At 32.6% G+C, this 18627-nt stretch overlaps 4 protein-coding genes and 1 non-coding gene across 5 annotated transcripts; 3 read left to right on the top strand and 2 right to left on the bottom strand.

Annotated features, from left to right (window-relative positions):
- Nucleotides 1-3475: 3475 nt before the first annotated feature.
- On the bottom strand, nucleotides 3476-3620 carry C30F12.8. Its single transcript, NR_050233.1, has one exon. It is a non-coding gene; the product is annotated as an Unclassified non-coding RNA C30F12.8 (non-coding RNA).
- Nucleotides 3621-6177: 2557 nt separating this feature from the next.
- On the bottom strand, nucleotides 6178-8691 carry idhg-2 (Isocitrate dehydrogenase [NAD] subunit, mitochondrial). Its single transcript, NM_059588.8, has 8 exons — nucleotides 8410-8691; nucleotides 8210-8317; nucleotides 7511-7612; nucleotides 7236-7364; nucleotides 7064-7156; nucleotides 6880-7011; nucleotides 6410-6820; nucleotides 6178-6359 (listed from the first exon to the last, which is right to left on the bottom strand). The coding sequence occupies exons 1-8, from the start codon at nucleotides 8485-8487 to the stop codon at nucleotides 6291-6293; spliced, it is 1122 nt and encodes a 373-aa protein (NP_491989.1). The 5' UTR covers nucleotides 8488-8691; the 3' UTR covers nucleotides 6178-6290.
- An 861-nt stretch (nucleotides 8692-9552) lies between these two features.
- Nucleotides 9553-11092, top strand: C30F12.4 (LITAF domain-containing protein). Its single transcript, NM_059587.7, has 5 exons — nucleotides 9553-9607; nucleotides 9658-9769; nucleotides 9817-10127; nucleotides 10434-10558; nucleotides 10714-11092. The coding sequence occupies exons 1-5, from the start codon at nucleotides 9580-9582 to the stop codon at nucleotides 10876-10878; spliced, it is 741 nt and encodes a 246-aa protein (NP_491988.1). The 5' UTR covers nucleotides 9553-9579; the 3' UTR covers nucleotides 10879-11092.
- A 268-nt stretch (nucleotides 11093-11360) lies between these two features.
- C30F12.3 (Conserved plasma membrane protein) lies at nucleotides 11361-12886 on the top strand. The gene is made up of 7 exons (NM_059586.6): nucleotides 11361-11511; nucleotides 11824-11936; nucleotides 11996-12094; nucleotides 12143-12259; nucleotides 12307-12445; nucleotides 12491-12587; nucleotides 12634-12886. Exons 1-7 carry the CDS (start codon nucleotides 11451-11453, stop codon nucleotides 12800-12802), a joined length of 795 nt encoding a protein of 264 aa, NP_491987.1. The 5' UTR covers nucleotides 11361-11450; the 3' UTR covers nucleotides 12803-12886.
- A 217-nt stretch (nucleotides 12887-13103) lies between these two features.
- On the top strand, nucleotides 13104-15579 carry C30F12.2 (ATPase N2B). Its single transcript, NM_059585.6, has 9 exons — nucleotides 13104-13228; nucleotides 13274-13399; nucleotides 13485-13638; nucleotides 13687-13802; nucleotides 13911-14069; nucleotides 14113-14260; nucleotides 14440-14681; nucleotides 14981-15112; nucleotides 15187-15579. Exons 1-9 carry the CDS (start codon nucleotides 13109-13111, stop codon nucleotides 15325-15327), a joined length of 1338 nt encoding a protein of 445 aa, NP_491986.1. The 5' UTR covers nucleotides 13104-13108; the 3' UTR covers nucleotides 15328-15579.
- The last annotated feature ends 3048 nt before the right edge of the window (nucleotides 15580-18627 follow it).

Here is an 18627-nt window from a genome sequence, read left to right as displayed (position 1 = left end):
CAGAGCTTTTTGATGTTATACGAAGACAGGAGTAGGGGGAGAAGTGTTTAGACATTATTTGGTCAACAAGGGAAGTCAAAAAAGGAAAAGAAAATAACAATTGAAAATATGAATAATTGAAATTTTGGAGCAAAAAGGAAGAGGTGTGAAAAACCGTTTAAGGAAGAGAATTGGAAAAAGAAAATTAAAAATTTCAAAAAATTGGTTTTTGATAATTTTGAATATCCAGATTTTGATTTTAATTGATTTGTGTGTCAATAATTTTAATCTTTATCAAATAAAAAACAAGCATTGAGTTTTAATTCTAAACTCATGACAATACTTTCTCACAATCAACTATAAAAAATATTGGCATCTGTCATGAGAAACGGATAAAGGTAATTAAAAAAGATAAGGCTTCATAGAAGCACAGTATGATCTATTCGAAATAACAGATTTACTAGAAAATAAAAGTTCAAGAGAATGCTACACTTCTGGAAAATAAATCTTGAAATCGAGAACGAAAGGATGAAAATTGAGATGCTGCAAAGAGAACCCACATACATTTAATAAGAACAAAAGTTTAAGTTGGCACTTAAAGTTTCCAAGAAATTTACAAAGTATTCAATATTTGATCTCATACGTAGTTAATAAAGAACTTTTTTGGTATTATGGAAGTCAATCAAGCAAGTCAAAATAGTTGAGATGAGACGATGAAACTTGAGATGATGACAGAGAGGTGGTTTGACAGAATAGTCAAAAAAAAGAGGAAAAAAAAAGAATTGAACTTTGTGGAATCGATGTGCAAATTGAGACTTATTACTATGCCGACGCTCACTTGAAAATGAGAAATTTGAAGAGTGTGGACGAGATAGAAGAGGTTCAGACAGGCATATGCTCTCGTTGTCTGCGCCTACCTACACCTACTTGCACGTATGTAATATTAGTGGTTTAGTAAATAAATATGCGTAGACTTACAAAACTTTTTCAGCTGGAATGTAGAAAAAATAAGGAGGTGATGAATCTCATTGAAAAATGATTTTTCAGAGCAGGGTCAACCAGGATGTTTTGATGATTTTTTTTGACAGGCGTACAGACATACAGACAGAGAGATCATATCTAAAAATAGATGGAACAAAAAATACTAGCTATTTTCTGTGCTAGAGTTATTGGTTTTTTTTATTAAATGTCTTTAACTCTTCAGTTTGAAGCAATGAGATTGGAAAAAAAATTGAACGTGTTTCAGTTCAAAAAATCTTGATAGAATGTAGATTGAATTATTTGAGTGGGACCACATTGCAAATCAGGAAACGAGAGTTTGATTTTGTCTAATTTCATCTGAACATCCGTTTTTTGTTTATAAATAGACGCATCATTCTAGATGAAAGGTCGCTAGATTTTTGAAAATTACAGAAAACGGTGAATACGGGATATTCTTTAATTATAAATTTGAAGATTTTATTATGTTTTTGGGATTTTTTATGAATTTTTAAAATATATAAATATGATCTTTTAGTCTAGAGGATTATGGTTTTTTTTTCAAAAATTGCCAACAAAAAATTGTTTAAAGAGACGAAAATTCTGACCAAAAAGACTCAACTGAACGTAAATGAACTTTGAAGAGGTTCTTCATTGTAAATCTTGAAAATTCGCAAAAGAAATTATTCGTCTTTACACTCACCCACAAAAAAAGTGTTGAGCTCAAACCTATCGTCGTCCAAAAGCGGCTCAATGGAGGGCAGCAGCTACGTAAACAATGCAGACAGTTTGTTCGAAAAATTCAAAATTCCCGCCGAATTCTCACACATTTCGGTTCAAAAGAAGGGTGGATGGGTCGGAGGGAGAGTTTTTTGATTGCTGCTGCAGGAATCCAGACGTTTTTGACAGGTCAACACGGGAAAAGCTAAGGAATTATTCTTCTGGTGAAGGGCAGCGTGATGGTGATGATATCATTTGAAAGCTTTTGCAGAATCAATCTTATTCTTTGATTTCATTACGTAAACAGCGACTATCATTATAGATGGATCCAAAAAAAACGTTTTGCACAATATATCAAACGCTACAGACCCATGGAAATTTCTATCTTTTTCAGTACTTGACGAATGTTGGACACATATTATTGAGCTCTCAAAAATATCTATATATATAACTAGAGAGTTTTATCATATTCCGTTCGAAAAATATAGTTTCCGGTTTCATTCAAATGATGCATAACACAATTGACCAGACAGACAATTATCCTCATGAGGAAATACTCATATGTCTAAGTATCTTCCGATCAGAAAATCTGATTGGAATTCTCATTGGCATTCTTCGTCACTGTTTTTTCTTTGCGTTGGTGGATTTAAATTTTTTCAAAAATAAATTCTAAGAAAATAAAATTGAATTTTAAAAAATGAGTGGGAAATGCTTACTGATGTCTCTATTCAAAAATTTCATAATGGAAACAAATCAAAATTCTGAAACAAATTGGATGAATTTAAAAAAAAATGAACGGTGGCACAAAGACTAGCTTTTTAACTTTGTTGCTCTCACTAAAAATGAATGTTTTTATTGACTATTTCATGAGAATCCCAAAAAGATTTACGAACAAACACTTAAATCGCTTATTTTCCTAAAGAAAATGTTATTTTGAATTGCCTCAAGCGCTACGAGTAAATTCTTTGCAACCAGTAGGGATGCAAATATTTGTAGGAGAGCATGTTCCAAACAGGAACCTTTTTTTTCAAAGGATTTCAAATTGAGAATAGAAATCAAACAAATAAATACATTTTCGTAAACTCGCATTGTCTTCTCGCGAAAAAAATAAATTGTGCAAAACCTGGATTTTGTAGTAGTCGAGAGAGAAAAAGCAAAAAACTTTACGCATTTACGGTCGTAAAATAGAAATTTCGGACTTCGAACTAGAATTTGGGAAAATGGTTGAGTTAGCAGATGGTAGACAACATTTACGTCAATTAGTTGTAAAAAAACACCACAGTGTCTTCTGAAAAAAGCATGCTTCGCGGAGGCCCAGCCCCCAGAAAACGCGTCTGACAAGGCGAGAAAAAAGGATAAATTGAGAAAATGCAGAAACGATATATCAAAAATTAAATTGCTATTTGAACACGAAAATTTAGGTAGGGGGTAGGAGTATTACCCAATTTTAAGGAAATTATACTTACTTTAAACGCTTTATAACTTTTCATGTAAATTTTATTGGATCTTGTTATATTACCATATTTTGACAAAGCTTATTCTCGGACAGAAACTTATTTTTCTTTATTTTCCTCATTTTCAAAGGAGAATTCATAGAAATCTTGCAAAGTATTCCCATGAGTCTTAGATTTCAAATTCTACAAATCACTTCACAAAACTGAACATTTGGTACGTAACAAAAGGAAAAGAAACAAAAATCTTCAGCTTTTTTAAAATTTATTTTTAGTTGGGTCAAATCATAAAAATAAATAAAGAAAGTGATTGGAAGAAAGTGATTGGAAGAAAGAGGAAAGATGCGCGTGATGATGAGACAAAACCGGAAAAACAATGCAAAGAGAGAGAGAGCAACCGGGGATGGTTGTTCTCACTTATTTTCCTCCTTCCGATAAACTGTTCAGGGAAATCTTGAGAAACAGCCGATCGTTGCCAAATACGGAATAAGGAAAATACACAAAAACACAATTGAGTGGGATGATGCTGAACCGGGATTTCTGATATCTACGTTTGATGATTTTTCAAAAATAAAATACGGTTTCTGGATTAACATTTACATAACACTTTGCTGAATTAACTTGATCAGCCTCACAAATTTATTTATTTTTGAATTATTTTTCCGACAGAATCATGTTCCAACACAACTCTTGAAGTAGTAGTAGTGGATGTGGGGTATTTGCTGAAACTCACAGTATTTGTTTCTAAACTAATGCTTATATTGTAAAAATACTACATTCAATCCTACATATTTAAATTCAACATTTTTTATTAATACCAAAGGGAGTGCTAAAATCTGACCATACATGAACAGATCACCATTTTTTCAAAAGCATTCTGAACTTGTTTCAACATAAACTAAAAAAAAGAAAAGTTAAGTACAAGAAGGGTTTTCTAAAAAGTTAGCAATATTTATTTTCAGAAATTAAAAAAAGATGACGAGAGTTTTTTTTTATTGAGATAGAGATATTAAAAAACAAGAACATTTTGAGCTCGCTTTCACATGTTCATAGTATATTTTTTAAATCACGTATGCAATTTCAAAAATTTTAGTTTGACGTAATTTTAAAACTTTAAAGTTTTCTCTTTTTTAATAAATTATTTTGAATTAACACCAAGCTGGCTCTAATTTAAAAAATTTTATCTTGCTTGAATTAAAAAATAACACATACTATCTTCCTCGTTGCGGTATCAAACTTCACTGTTTACATACAAATTAAGAAGTAAACTGAAGATTTTTGGAAAAGTAAACACATGTAACTCGATCGGAGTGGTGAGAGTATTACATAATAAAATGTCCAACATGATGAAGATCATTGAAGACTTTGAGCGTCATTAGTTTTTTATAAAATTAGGTTTAGGTTTTTGTGTATACAAAAATTATGGGATATATTGTAGCAACATGTGGGAAAAGTTTTCTGATTTTAATGTATCAGTAAACCCTCGAATCTCATTACGCAACTGTGGTCAACCGTCAGAAAGTGAAATAAAATTTGTGGTGCCAAAGAACTTTCTACATTTTCGAGGTAGTGAAATTCCACAGGGATTCTAAGCTATTTGTAATCTTGCGTCAGCAGTATCATTGAAAAAATGAATGATTGATTCAAGCCTTGCTTTTGTCTACCGACAAAGCTCAAGATTTTAACAATTGTATTCATTAGGGACGAAGAAAAAGTTTTGAAAAACGATGAGAAAGCTTGCTAGCCGGACACCACCAGGAAATTTAGTTTATCAAAAATTGAAAGCTATCAATTTTTTTTTTAATAAAAAATGAGTTCGTCGTTTTCTAGAAACTGGAACACACTCGCGATAGGACTTTGCGGACATTTGACCAGTGCTTATGCAAATTTTGTAATGACGGGAATTCGTCATTTCACAACTGAAACTGCTACTATTCAGTACTTTTATTAAAATGAATAGTTATTCGGTTTTTAGATGTAAGTGATGATTTGAACCGAGAAAAAAACTAAAACTCAAAAGTCATACAGTCAAGATCACTTTTTTTTCTCAAACTCATTAACTTTGAGAAACTAATTTTTCTCACCCTAAAAGTGGCACTTTTAGTTCAAAGTTCGTAAAATATTGACGTTACTAAAACATGCGGGAAGTTAAAATCACAGTTTTTTAAAAGACAAGCCACCTTAATTTAACGCTTCCTTTAGTCCTATAAATTTTTAGCCTCCTGGGTAACATGTCCTCCTTAAGTATATTTGCAAAAATACGTAGGTGTCCCTGAACAGGATATATCTGGGAGTGACATGGAAAAAAGAACAAAAAAAAGAATGAAGACATTTGTATCTAATTTTTCTAATTTTCCCCCGTGAAACCAGACTCCAGGAGTCACAACTCTTTTTTTTGGTCAAAGAATATGCAAAACGTGGACGTACCAATGACGTCTTTGAGACTTTTTTGTTTGTCAAAGCAATCTGGGTTTCTACAGAGTGCATGCTCTTTTAATGAGTCAAACTTCCTGAGAATACACGAATAGATTTGCTTTTTATTCAACTAATAATAATTAGTTTGAGCCTTAATTTGTATTCGCAAAAAATTTTTTGAAATAGCTTCAGAATTGTAAAAATTATTTTCTATAAACTTTTGAAATGGAGAGCTTTAACAGAGGAAAACATTGACTGACTATTGATGTTGAACCGATTCGTCTCCGTCCCTTCTTTTCTGTTCTATTTGTATTTCATTTGTCGTTGAATCGTTAATCTGAATGGTCAACACTACAGGCTCTTTCTCTGGGTTCATAAGCTTCAGAAAACAATTGTTACAATGAGAAATGATGTGGTGTACTGTCCAAGGAGAATAAAGATCAGATACAAAAATTTTCAAAATTTAATCTACGTTTCAAATTTTGGTTCATTTCTCTGTTTGAATTTCCTTTGCCCTGTCTGATTGGTCATGGGGCTCTAATTTTTGGATGAAATATGAACAGGGGATATTCTAAAATTGAAAATTCGTGTTTTTCAGAATTGCGTTTTTCATTAAGTTTTATAAACCCACAAATCAATTTCAATATTTTTATTTATTTACAAAAGTATAGTTGAAAAACATAAAAACCTGACACGAAATATTAAAATCCAGAAAATTAAAATTATATCAAAGCACGAGAAATTTCATCAATGTTTTGGGTTCTCGTCCATCAAAACTTTGATGTTCTGAAGAGTTGCGTTGATAACATCACTGGCCTGTAACAATGGTTTAGGTTTTTTTTTGGAAACTATTTAATTTTACTTACCGAATTATTTCCTCCAATATCAGCAGTGTGAATTCTTTGTTCAACAAGAGCCTTCCACAATGCATCGGAAATAATATTAGCGTGATAATGGCATCCCAAATATCTCAACATATCAACAGATGCTCGAATGAACGCAGTTGGATTGGCAATATCTTTTCCAGCAAGAGAAGTTCCAGTATTACGAGTTCCTGTTTCAAAAACAGCATATTTATCTCCAAGATTCATTCCAGACACTAATCCAGGTCCACCGACAAGGCCACATGCAATGTTCGAAATGATATTTCCATAAAGATTTGGCATAACCATTACATCGAACTGTTGAGGTTTAGAGACAAGTTGCATTGAGGCATTATCCACAATCATTGCTTCAAATTTGATATCCTTATAATCTTCTGACATGTCCCGAACAACCTGAAATATCATTTAATATTCATTATTTTAGGCCTTAAATTGAAACGTTAAAAACACACCTTTAGGAAAAGTCCATCTCCAAGTTTCTGAATATTAGCTTTATGAACAGCTGTAACCTTCTTTCTTCCATTTGCTTTTGCATATTCAAATGCCATTCTTGAGATTCTCTCAATTTTCTCACGGGTGACGATCTCAAAGTATTTATTTAACTGAAAATACAGGAAAGTAGGAATTTGAACTCACTTTAATGCTTTCTACGATTCCTGGAACTGCTTCATGTTCTAATCCAGAGTATTCTCCTTCCGTATTTTCACGTATAAGAACAATATCAATTCCCTTAAAAATAAGAAGTTTTAACAATTGAATACAATTTTTTTAAACTCTCCAACTGAAACAAATTGGTAAGTTTACTTACAGAATGTCTGGTAGGTACTGTTGGAATTGTGACACAGTGAAGAATATTGGCATAGAGATCCAATTTAGTTCTGAGTTCAACGTTACGAGAGTTGAATTGTGGATCGTCGTGTTTTGTTTCAATGTTTCCCTGAAATTATTTTATATACATTAGTTGTAATATTTATATTTTGACATTAAACTAATGCAAATTTTTAATTCAATTCAAAAAAACAGAGGTACTTTTTTTTACAATTGAACAAGCAGGTATTTCACTAATTTTATTTAATTCATTACCTTTATAGCAACACCATTTCTTTCAATTGCCAGCATAGCAGCATCCATGTCTCCATCCAAAAGCGACGATGAGACTTGCACTTCTTCAAAGTTGACTGGAGCCTAAAATTAACATCTGTCTCTTTTTTTTGCTTCACCTTATCCATTTTGGTAGTTCTCAACATGTGAAAAAGGATTACGATTAACTTGTATTCTACCAACTTTTTAAAAAAATCAAAAAGAGTCGAGATACGAGCAATCAAAGTTGAGCAATAAAATCCAAAACTAATAGAAGAAAAACGATACTAAAAAAGCTTATGAGCAGTGAAGAATATTGAAATTAAATATTGTGTGTTTTAAACCCAAACACGGTTACGGTATATTGTAAATCCAGTTTAACGTGACTTTAAAATGATAACTTGAATATGGTTTTTAGAACTTTCACATTCTTGAAGAAGCAAGCTTAAATTCAAATGTGGGTACTTGTGTATGATACCCCCGCCATTAAACATTAATTTTTTACCTTATAAAATAAAAATGTGTGGAATTTTAGGCTTAGGAAAACAGCACTCCGAAGCCTAATAAGGAAAATGGGTATCACGTTTAATTTAAACAAATAAATTAATGGAAATTTGATTAATTTTTACAATGGCGGGGGTATAATACACAAGTACCCAAATGTGCATAGTAGACTTTATATTTTCAAGCATGGGAACCTACATGACAAAACGAGAAAATATTTCTGATATGGGCAATCATCTCGGGGCCAATTCCATCTCCAGGAAGGGCACAAACTGTATGTCGACCACCATATTTTGCTAGTGGGAGCTGAAAAAGTGATTATATTATGGTTTTTGGAAGAATTGCATTTTGCTACATTTTATTTTATAATTTTAATTTTCTGATAAGATAACTCTTACTCTGTGACCTGGAATTTGATGGGTACGGATTGCAGAGGCAGCTCCACGAACCGCTTGAATCGGAAGTTTTGAGAACATTCTTAAATTTTTGTTCTTTAGTTATAAAAGCTTCGTTATTGATTCATTGTCAGTTAGGAATTCGATTAGGAAGTTAAGAAGAACTTAAAATATCTCAAATTCGTAAATTTTTTTGCTAGAGACTGTCTAGTATTTCAAAATTTGAGACAATATGTATGTAGCTATAGAATATTTAATTTGAGAAAAAAGGTATCGATTAAATGTAGCATGGGATTCTCCAATGCTCAGGGTCCCGGGAACAAAAAGACGGGCGTTTTCATGAACATCTGCGTCTCTACATCTCTCTTATCTCTAACGTGGTAAACAACTTGGCAGGCACACACACATTTGTTCGGCTTATCAAGAAAGAAAAGAAAAGTTTGGCAGAGAAAATTGAAAAAGATAGGGAAGTGCGGCTCAATTCAGGTGCAAGAACACCCTGACACGTGTTGAATGTGGTCAAAATTTCAGAGTTTTGACTGAAAATTGATGAGACATAAATGGGGAGTTGTAATAAAAAATATTAGACGAATTGAAAGTTTTGTCACTAGTGGAAAAAAAACGATATGACTTCAGTGTGTGAGAAGATAGAAATTTCTTTATTTGGAAACGAAGAGTTTTAAATCATACTCCGGTGCGGGAAATGTTTCGCTAGGTGCTAAATTTTTCGGGATTAATCCTAGTTTTCTCTGGCCACTTCAAAATTTGAAACTTCATAGACTTAATTTTCTACATGAAATGAATTCTCCTGTATAACTTGGCACCTGTAATGACAACAATTACTGAGATCGTGGCGAGACCCACTCGAAACATTGGCAGTGCCTTTAAACTGACATGTCAAAACTTCGCGAAATCACGATATTTCTATACTTCCGATTTTATTTTAAAAAACTTATACAGTTCTTCTCAAGTTTTAAGATTGCTTGACACTTTTAAACTTTTTTTTAAATAAAAATAATATTATTGGAAATGTTCGTTTGCAATTTTTATAGTGAACTACGGTATGCAATCAAAGTACGCAAACACATCGACGCACTTCTCACAGACTGAGATTCGAGGAATTATTTTTTTTTATTTTCTCATCTGTTTTCAATCGGAAAATCGTTGCTCAAGATGACAATTAATCCGACTGATTACGTCTGTAAGTTATTTTATAAAATAATCTAAAAATTTTAAACACCTAATTTTCAGATGAAGAGCCCCCACTCACGCCTGATGGAAGAGTTCAATTTTTGGGGCCCGAAACTGTCAAGTACATTTCTCCACGAAGAGTGGAGGTTATGCGGCAACATATCAGACCAGAGTGAGTTGAAGAAAGAAAATTCATTGGAATAAATTCACAATTTACAGGATTTCTCAATATTCTCAACAACAACCGCCACCATATTATTCATCTCAAGTCTATCCATCAGTTCCATCTGCTCCACCAATTCAACCACAGCCTCAAATGGTTCCAGTTTCAATGCCAATGGTTCAACAGCAGTACATGATGCCCCAAATGGCTCAAATGATGCCTCAGCAAATTGTTATGCAGCAACCGATCATGACAACTGCAGGACCACAGATGATGATGACTCAGATGGCTCAAATGGCCAATCCAGTGCAGCTTGTCTCACCTCAACCGCCTGTCCAAGCCCCACCGCAACAGCAGGCGTCGCCAGGTATATTCGATAAGTAATATTAAAAATTATAAAAAAATTATACAAGATATATATATATGTTTCGGCGAAACTTCATTTTTATAAAATACTCGATACTCCTTGTTTTTTATTGAAATCCAGTCTCAGACATCGAGAAAAAAAGCGCTCGAACACAAAATTAGAACTCAAAAAACCGGATGTCCAATTTGTGAGACCTAGTCTAGACAAATTTATTTTTATTCATAATTTCAAGTTGCCATTCACCTTTTTTTAATCATCAAAAAGTAGAAATTTCCACTTCTTCTTTTATTTATCTTAAAATTTCAGCTATAACTCTGTGCGTTAACCAGTCTCCACAAATTGGTGGATCTCCCGGAGGAGGTGTGGGTGCACTCGTCTGTCCGAAATGTCGAAAAGGAATCATCATGCGAAAACAAGATCGATTGAGAAAGGTTAGTCATTTTTGCTGATTATTTTTAAAGTGCAACGAGATGATTTTGATAGTCAGAAACGAAAATATTATAAATAGCTGATTTACATGATAACTTCGAAGGTCGAAACTATCACACTTTAAAAATTTTATTTTTAAAGTTTTAATAATTTTTAGAAGATTTTGATGTGCCTTGCCGTGTGCTGCTGTCCTCTGACATGTTGTCTCCCACTCATTTGCATTTGTTGCAACTACGTTGACGCTTGTGGAGCCTGTGGCAAAAAATATGGGCACCGTGGAAGGAAGAACGCAAAAACCAAAGTGAATGCAGTTAAATTGTGAATTTGAAACATGTCTTGTTTGAAAATAGTATATATTTTTCTTTATTATGGCACCAATTTCCCACTACTAACTCCTATGTAAAACTTTAATTCACTTTTCAGTTAACATTATTGCATTTTTTATACTTTGTTCTATTGTTTGCCAAATTCACCATATCAATTGTTGTTGAAAATCTCAAAACATCTGTCAGAATTAGATGAAAAATGTCATCATCGTCTTCATTTTCACACATCCTATTCCCTTTCCAGTTTGACTCGTCTACTGATTGGGCTAATCATTTCATGAGCTCGCGCTTGTGAGCTCAGCTTCATCTCATTTGCCCCTTTTCATATGAATTCTCTCCTTAACCTGAAAAATGAGCGCATCTTTTTTCCAGATTTTTCAGCGTGACGAGTGATTTTTAGAGATCAGAACTCTTTTTAAATTGTTCTTTCTTGAATTATTTTTCCTTGTTCGCAATTATCATGGGTTTGATATTAATTTCAGGGTACAACAAAAAGAATGGATAAGTATACTCAATAGATTTATTTCGATAAATTTGAATTCGAAGTTATCTCTGAGAAAAGTACAAAATGCGTTCTATAAGGAAATGGAGTGGTTCTAGACACAATCGGCAATCGTTGCAATCAGAAGGTATAAATTGAAATTCAGGTGTCCAAATTTCGACCGCTCGTATTGCATAGACATCTAGGGATGATAGTGTTCTCCAATTTTAAGCGGAATGGTCTCGCCGCGCAGCCAACAAATTACTGGAACTCGTGTCATATTGTTTTAATTGAATTTTAATATCAATTTATAAAAAGTCTGAAGAACATCAACAAACCGTAAATCGACACGAGTTACAGTAGTTCGCTGTCTGCGTGGCGAGACCTTTCCGCGTAAAATATAGCTAAAATATTCGTCTTTAGACGACAACGGAATATGATTTTATTCTAATAATTTCAGCTACAACATGCATAATCAGTGAATGTGAGTACGATGAGGAACAACGAGGCGACCGAATTTTTAATCCGAATCATGAGAAATACCTGTGTTGTTGTGGTCATGCACATTCTTTGGTGAGTAATGTAGAGTGAAATTATTTGTTATTTTAATGATTCAAAAATAAATAATTCAGACCGGAATGAAAATTGTAGCAGGAATGTTGTGTGTTACCGTAGTTTTCGAACTTTGGCATCTCATTGTATCCATCTTAGCATCGGAATTGGTCGAAAGAGTAAGAAATTAATAATTTTTAAATAATAACTGGATCAATAACTTTCAGGCGGATGTAACTGGAGCAGCTATTCGATTTTTCGCTGGTGTCTTCATTGCAGGTACAGTACTCTGGGCGATTTTCGCGCAAAGAGCAGAATTTCTTGTGCCGTATCTTCTGTTACAGGTGAATTCGAAAAACTGATATTTGGCTATAAAACATAATAATTTCAGGGTGCTGGGCTTGCCATCGGCCTTATCTTTTTCGTTTCATTCATGTATATCGGTCTTTTTGGAGACAAAAAAGTTGGCACAACAGTCCTTGGATCATACGGTATTCCAGTAAATCCACGTGATGAGACAGCGTATTTCAGTTAGTTTTTATGTTTATTTTTCAGATTTAATTCATCATTTTCAGATTATGCTGCCTGGTTGATGGCTGGATCATTCGCGATTGTCATAGTCCTTCAAATTTGGATGATGATGATTGTTGTCGCGTGTTGGAGATTTTTCAGGTAGGCACAGGTGCTGGTATCTAGTAATTATTTTCAACAACTTTAGAGACAAACGTAATAACGAGAAGATTTATAAGGAAGTGGTGACGGTGAAGAAGATTCAATTGCTAACCCGAATGAGAATATCCCTTTCCGCGGAAGCTCTTGGTTCCGAATCATCACATACAAAAAACTGGGTCAAGAACCGCTCTTTTTCTGCGTCTCTCGATGTTTAACGCGTTTTCCTTATTTTATTTATCTTCAAATTCTCCATGTACACATCCATGCACACTTGTTGAATAAAAAATTGGAAAAATCGTTCTCTGAAATAAATTACATTCGAAATACGCGCCGTTTTGAAAATTGAAAGTTCGCTCTATTGATACACTCTAGTGACTTGATGTGCAGAGAAAACGGTCGGTTCTCCACAATTTTGATCGTTCTTCGAAGTTTTTTATTAAAAAATTGCCCAGTCCGTTGTGATAATATCTTATCAGTGATTTTTGAACCAAGAATTTATTCGAAAATCTTTTACAGCTGAAATGCTCTCCCCAATTCGCTCAAAATTACAATATCTGCAAGTTCAACGGTTTTTAGTCACATTAAGCGATGCGTACTCGAAAAAAGTAAACGAAGGGACACTTAAAGAAGACGATTATCAGGTAAATTTTTTTGGAAAATGTTTCAAAATTAAAAAAAAATTTCAGAGAAAAATGATTGTTGATTTCGAACGATTGCGGAAAGAAATCGAATCATATCAACCAACGAACAAGTCTAATATATCAGAAAAATCAAGTTCAAGATTCTGGAAAATGTTTCAAAATTCTAAAGTAGTAAGTTTTCGCAATTAATATTTTGAAGTTTTGGAAATTTGACAAACTATATTTCGAAAATATTCAAATAATTGTGCTCCTTAAGGATACTCCAAAAATTATATCACCACGTGGAATTTACTTGTATGGTTCAGTTGGATGCGGGAAAACAATGCTCATGGATTTATTTTTTGAAAATTGTCCGATAGATAAAAAACGACGGGTTCATTTTAATGATTTTATGCAAAATGTACATAAAAGTTTGTATTATTTGATTGTAGCATAAATTATCGAAATATGTTTTCCAGGAATGCACGAACTCAAAATGCAGAGTAATAAAGCTCGTGGAAAATTTGATCCTGTACCAGTTATTGTCGATGAAATTATGGAAACGACGAATTTATTGTGTTTTGATGAGTTTCAGGTGAGCTTGAGGTTGAATAACAAAATTTCAGAAAAAACAATTATGTCGATATTTAAATTTAAAAGATTTCAAATTAGTTAATATTTTTGTGTAAATTTTGTTTTGCAGGTCACAGATATTGCCGACGCAATGATTCTAAAACGATTCTTCTCAATGTTATTTGATCGTGGTCTTGTAATGGTTGCAACTTCAAATCGAGCACCTTCAGAACTTTACAAAAATGGTCTTCAGCGACATCAGTTCATGCCTTTCATCACTATTTTAGAAGTAATTTTTTGTTAAAGTATACGGAAATTTTAAAGTTTCGCAGGATAAATGTGCATCTCTTGCTTTGGATTCTGGAATGGATTACCGTCGCAGTGCAGCTGGAGACGGAAATCATGTTTATTTCAGTTCAGAAGATTCTAATACACAATGTGACATAGTTTTCAAACAATCTGCAGCTAATGAGAATGATAGTAAGTTTGAGACTTGGTATATCTAAATTCCACAATTAAAAACGTAAACATTACATCAATTTTGAAAAAAAACTACATTTATCGATTTTTCTTATAAGATCTTATTAAAAATTGTCAAATTCTACCTTTCAATTAATCCCACGATTCAGTTCTCGTATGATGAATTTTTATGATTACAGCTGTACGTTCGAAAACTCTCGAAATCTTGGGACGTCGAGTGATCGTCGAGAAATGTTGTGGTGGAGTTGCTGATGTGGATTTCAAAGAGCTCTGCATGACAGCGAAGGGAGCAGTTGATTATCTTGTTTATGCACGAGTATTTCATACAGTTATTGTAAGAAATATTCCAATTATGAACCAAGATATGTGGAATGCTATGAGACGATTCATCACAATGATTGACACATTTTATGATCAGAAGGTAAGCTATATTACTCAGACGCAAAATTTTGCAATTTTTGCGCTAAAACTATGATCTCGACACGGCTAGTTTTTTGTAATACAATTCAAATTTTCGTTGCTGTGGTAAATTTATAGATTTTTCATAGTGTTTGATAAAATATGTATTGATTTAAAAATTCAAATATAAGAATTAAAACACATCAAGATGAAAAATCCATGAAAATTCTGCAACAACCAAAGTTTGAAATTACAGTACTTTTTAAAGACGCAGACCCCTTTTCGTTTACCAACAATTGTAAGTAATCTATTAATTTTCAGGTCCGTGTTGTAATTGGAGCAGCTGCTCCTTTAGATGAGCTCTTTCAATTTGAAGGACACAATACTTCTCACGACGCTCTAAGTGACTCAAAACGAATGCTCATGGATGATCTGGGTATCAAATCTGATCATGTTAGTGATTTTAAACATTCGTTTCCGAATGCACTTTGGCCGATAATATATTATTACGTAATATATATTTTCAGGAAGGAATGAGCGCAAATGTGTTCAGTGGAGATGAAGAAGCATTCGCCTACAGTAGGACAGTATCCAGATTGTATGAGATGCAAACAGAAAAATATAGGAGACAGCGAAGACCTTATAATGCTACTGAAGATTCTATTTAGGATTTTGAAATTTTATTTTTTCGTCTTAGAATTTCCATTCTTCAACATCTACTCTAAAATACAATCAATTGCTTTTCTTCTAGTTTCAGTTTTTGAAATTTTTTAAAGGATTTTACTTTTTTCTTATAGTTCCCGCTTGTCTCACTCCCGCTAGTGTACTTTCTCGGTTTTTTTTCTGTTTAACATGGATTATTGATGTTATAGAAACTTTATTATGTATTGTACCCCGGTGAATAAAATATATTTCTAGTTATAGTTTTTTTTCTTCTTTCCATCCTATAAGAATATTTAACAATATACCATATCGAAGGAAATGCACTACTGTTACTATGTAGTCTAACAACTTGTAAGGGAAAAAAAAAGTTAAGCCCATAAAATTGTTATTTTTTCCCAGCTTATTGAAATGAAGAAAATCAGAGGAATCCAACACAACCGGAAAAGTTCATCTATTATTTTTAATTTTTAAATTCAGCTGATGAGGCTACACTTCTGTAACTTGCGTAACACCACTGCATTTCATCGTACAAATATCTGTAATACCAAATAATAATCAATGTCTAGACATTATATTTAGTCTATATCAACTATGGCTTCTTTCAGTATTCCAGCCAAAACTGCTGAAAAACTTTCTAGTATGCAATGGTTACAAAGAAACACTTTTCAATTTTTTTTAATTTTAGAACTGGAAACAAAATTAAAGTATTGTTTGTAAAACATACATTTTTTAATGGAAAATTCAAAATGCTTATAATTCTGATGAAGATCTATAGATCTGACATTAGAAAATATGATCCATTTCTGAAAATGACATTTTCATAAAATGCCTTAAATATATTTTTTCAGACTCTTTTATTCTGTCTAACAAATATGAAGTTTGACGTCAATATCAAGGATTTTAGAGGATAAAAATGTAGAATAATCGGATTTTAAATGCTTTCTAAATGAAATATTCTCTTTAGATCTTCTGTTATTTTATTTTTAGCCAAACTTTTCTGAGAATTGCAAAAACTGATTTTGAATTTCAAGTTTTGAAAATAAATGTATTTCCAAGATTCCACGATTCCAAGACATCATCGTATTTTTCCGGTTTTTTAAATTGAGAATCTGGAGAAAAATAAATCCGTTTTGTATTTCCCAGATTTTGATGCATATGTGGGAGGGAATGAGAGATTAGAAATTGATATCACGAGTTCAGTTTTCCAAATCTTTATACTAAAGCACTTTGATTTGAATGAAGACGGAACCATTGATCAGCAATGGATTATATAATAACACTGAGCCACCAGATTTGATTATATTTCATGTTCGAGCACAACTTTCATGGCATTTTTTATTTTTACAAATATTTTTTCTGACACAAAATAGTCTTTCCTAATACCGTAATCACAGTAATACTGCTACCGTAAAATATTTTTATTTTTATTTTTTGGACCAAAAAACAAAGTAACTGTTCTGCCAAAATGTAGATTTTTAGTCGTTTTTTTGGTGTTTTTTGTTCATTTTTTTCTATGTCATATTTCTATGACAATTAACTGAGCCTAGAGCCTGAAAGTTATAGTGAATTTATTTTTATGAATATTAAAAATATATTCTGCTTTTCTAGTTCTTTTAATATTTTGATAATTCTTGAAATCAAACATTCTGACCATCCATCAAAAAATCATCATCACACGTCATAACCAGTCAATGTAAAAATACAAATAGTTCTGACTAGTCTTATTTTTGTTTTGAATTTTAAATCTATGTTTTTATTTTTTTGAATTTTATTTTCATATGGGCAGTTTTTGCCCGGTTACTTTCTATACTGTACACGTTCTACACCTTATGGGCTCTACCGACCAGTTCTGGAAAGTTTTTCAATGTTTTAGAGATTTTTATTTGTCACAAAGGTTTTGTTTGTAGCAGCTGAGATGATGCTTACTCAATTTGAAATTTTTTCAATAAAAAAAACTGGAGACTACTACTGTAGTTTTTTTAGATGAATACTCTTTTCTAACATTCCTTTCTTTTTTCCATCTATTTTTAAATACGCACATATCCCATCGTTTTTCTCTCTTTTTCTATATATATATATCCATGTTTTTTTTCCATTGGGTGGTGTCCCTCTTCAGCTGTACAACATCGATCCTTCCCGTTTCCTCCTTCTTTTTCTCTTCTTTTTTCTTTCTTTTTTTTTCGTTTCTCTCTCCTCTTTTACTACTACTTGTTATGTGCATGTGCTCAGCCGACCACACACTGCTTCAGCAGCTTCTAATTTCATTTCCCCCCACCCTCACCTTCTTATTTTTCTTCTTCTCATTTCTCTTTTCTACCACATCTCATCTGATTCCGATGAAAAGAAGAAGTGTGCAGATGTTTTAGAGCTCTTTCCTCTTTTCTGAAGATATTTCCTTTTTTTTTACTTTTTATTACTTTTTGTTGTATAGTTGTAGCAAGACCTTATTACTTTAAGTGCACGTACTTTTTTTTCCAAATTTTTTTTCAATTTTTTTTAGCAATCTAATGAATCTCACTTACTTTTAACTCACTTAACTCACTCACTTACTTTTGAAATATTTACTTCTGAGCTTCCTAGCTGTTCTAAAAATCTAGATTAATAAGCCTTATATTTTGGAATTTATCAGCATTTAAATTTTGAAATTTCTTGATTTTTCCATTCCCTTATTACATTATTTCATAACTCTCCATGAAAAGTAGATATTTAATTTTTGAGTTATGAGAAATATATGAGAAAAGCTCATGAATATTTTATATGAAATCCTCCCTCATGGGCAGATGCATTTTTTATTTTGGACCAGCTGATTTTTCTTTTGAAAGACCCGCAGAAAATTTCTGAAACTTAAAAGATTGAGATGATTCGAATTTTTGTAAAGTATTACTCACGGCAATCTGACAAAACCAATTATTTTCAAAAAATAATGTGAATAAGCTAACCAGGAAATGAGCAATTGTACCTTTTTTGTTGACATATTAATGTTTCCGTTGTACTTCTTTGTGGAGCTCATCAAATTCAATGTCCCCGAAACCAATTAAGTGTTGCTTCTTCTAAAAAAAAGTACGAGGCGTTTCATAAGGGTTTCATTATCTATTACGGTTGCAAGACTAATTTCCAACTAGTCTGTATTTATGGGTGCAAAATTATTAGAGGAAATACAATAGTTTTCCCCACTACCATTTTGTGTATTAGTTCCTTAAACGTCCTAATTCTCCGAAACTTCTGCAAACTCCTGTATGGTTTAATGAGTTTATTTTCTCCAAAAATTCTTCACTTTCACTATCAATTTCCCTCAAATTTGCCTC

The sequence above is a fragment of the Caenorhabditis elegans genome, chromosome I (assembly GCF_000002985.6).
Source record: "Caenorhabditis elegans chromosome I".
In the NCBI taxonomy this organism is placed as follows: domain Eukaryota; kingdom Metazoa; phylum Nematoda; class Chromadorea; order Rhabditida; family Rhabditidae; genus Caenorhabditis; species Caenorhabditis elegans.
The sequence above is the reverse complement of the archived record's forward strand: the minus strand, read 5'-3'. Positions and strand labels throughout refer to the sequence as shown.

Coding starts and splice junctions, on each gene's coding strand:
- idhg-2 (NM_059588.8), bottom strand. CDS start 8,487: ATGTTCTCAAAACTTCCGATTCAAGCGGTTCGTGGAGCTGCCTCTGCA. Junction 8,318..8,409: donor ATCAAATTCCAGGTCACAGA/GTAAGAGTTATC, acceptor TCACTTTTTCAG/CTCCCACTAGCAAAATATGG. Junction 6,360..6,409: donor ATATTGGAGGAAATAATTCG/GTAAGTAAAATT, acceptor CCATTGTTACAG/GCCAGTGATGTTATCAACGC.
- C30F12.4 (NM_059587.7), top strand. CDS start 9,580: ATGACAATTAATCCGACTGATTACGTCT. Junction 9,608..9,657: donor TAATCCGACTGATTACGTCT/GTAAGTTATTTT, acceptor CCTAATTTTCAG/ATGAAGAGCCCCCACTCACG. Junction 10,128..10,433: donor GCAACAGCAGGCGTCGCCAG/GTATATTCGATA, acceptor TTAAAATTTCAG/CTATAACTCTGTGCGTTAAC.
- C30F12.3 (NM_059586.6), top strand. CDS start 11,451: ATGCGTTCTATAAGGAAATGGAGTGGTTCTAGACACAATCGGCAATCG. Junction 11,937..11,995: donor GTGGTCATGCACATTCTTTG/GTGAGTAATGTA, acceptor TAAATAATTCAG/ACCGGAATGAAAATTGTAGC. Junction 12,588..12,633: donor GCGTGTTGGAGATTTTTCAG/GTAGGCACAGGT, acceptor CAACAACTTTAG/AGACAAACGTAATAACGAGA.
- C30F12.2 (NM_059585.6), top strand. CDS start 13,109: ATGCTCTCCCCAATTCGCTCAAAATTACAATATCTGCAAGTTCAACGG. Junction 13,229..13,273: donor TTAAAGAAGACGATTATCAG/GTAAATTTTTTT, acceptor AAAAAATTTCAG/AGAAAAATGATTGTTGATTT. Junction 15,113..15,186: donor TGGGTATCAAATCTGATCAT/GTTAGTGATTTT, acceptor ATATATTTTCAG/GAAGGAATGAGCGCAAATGT.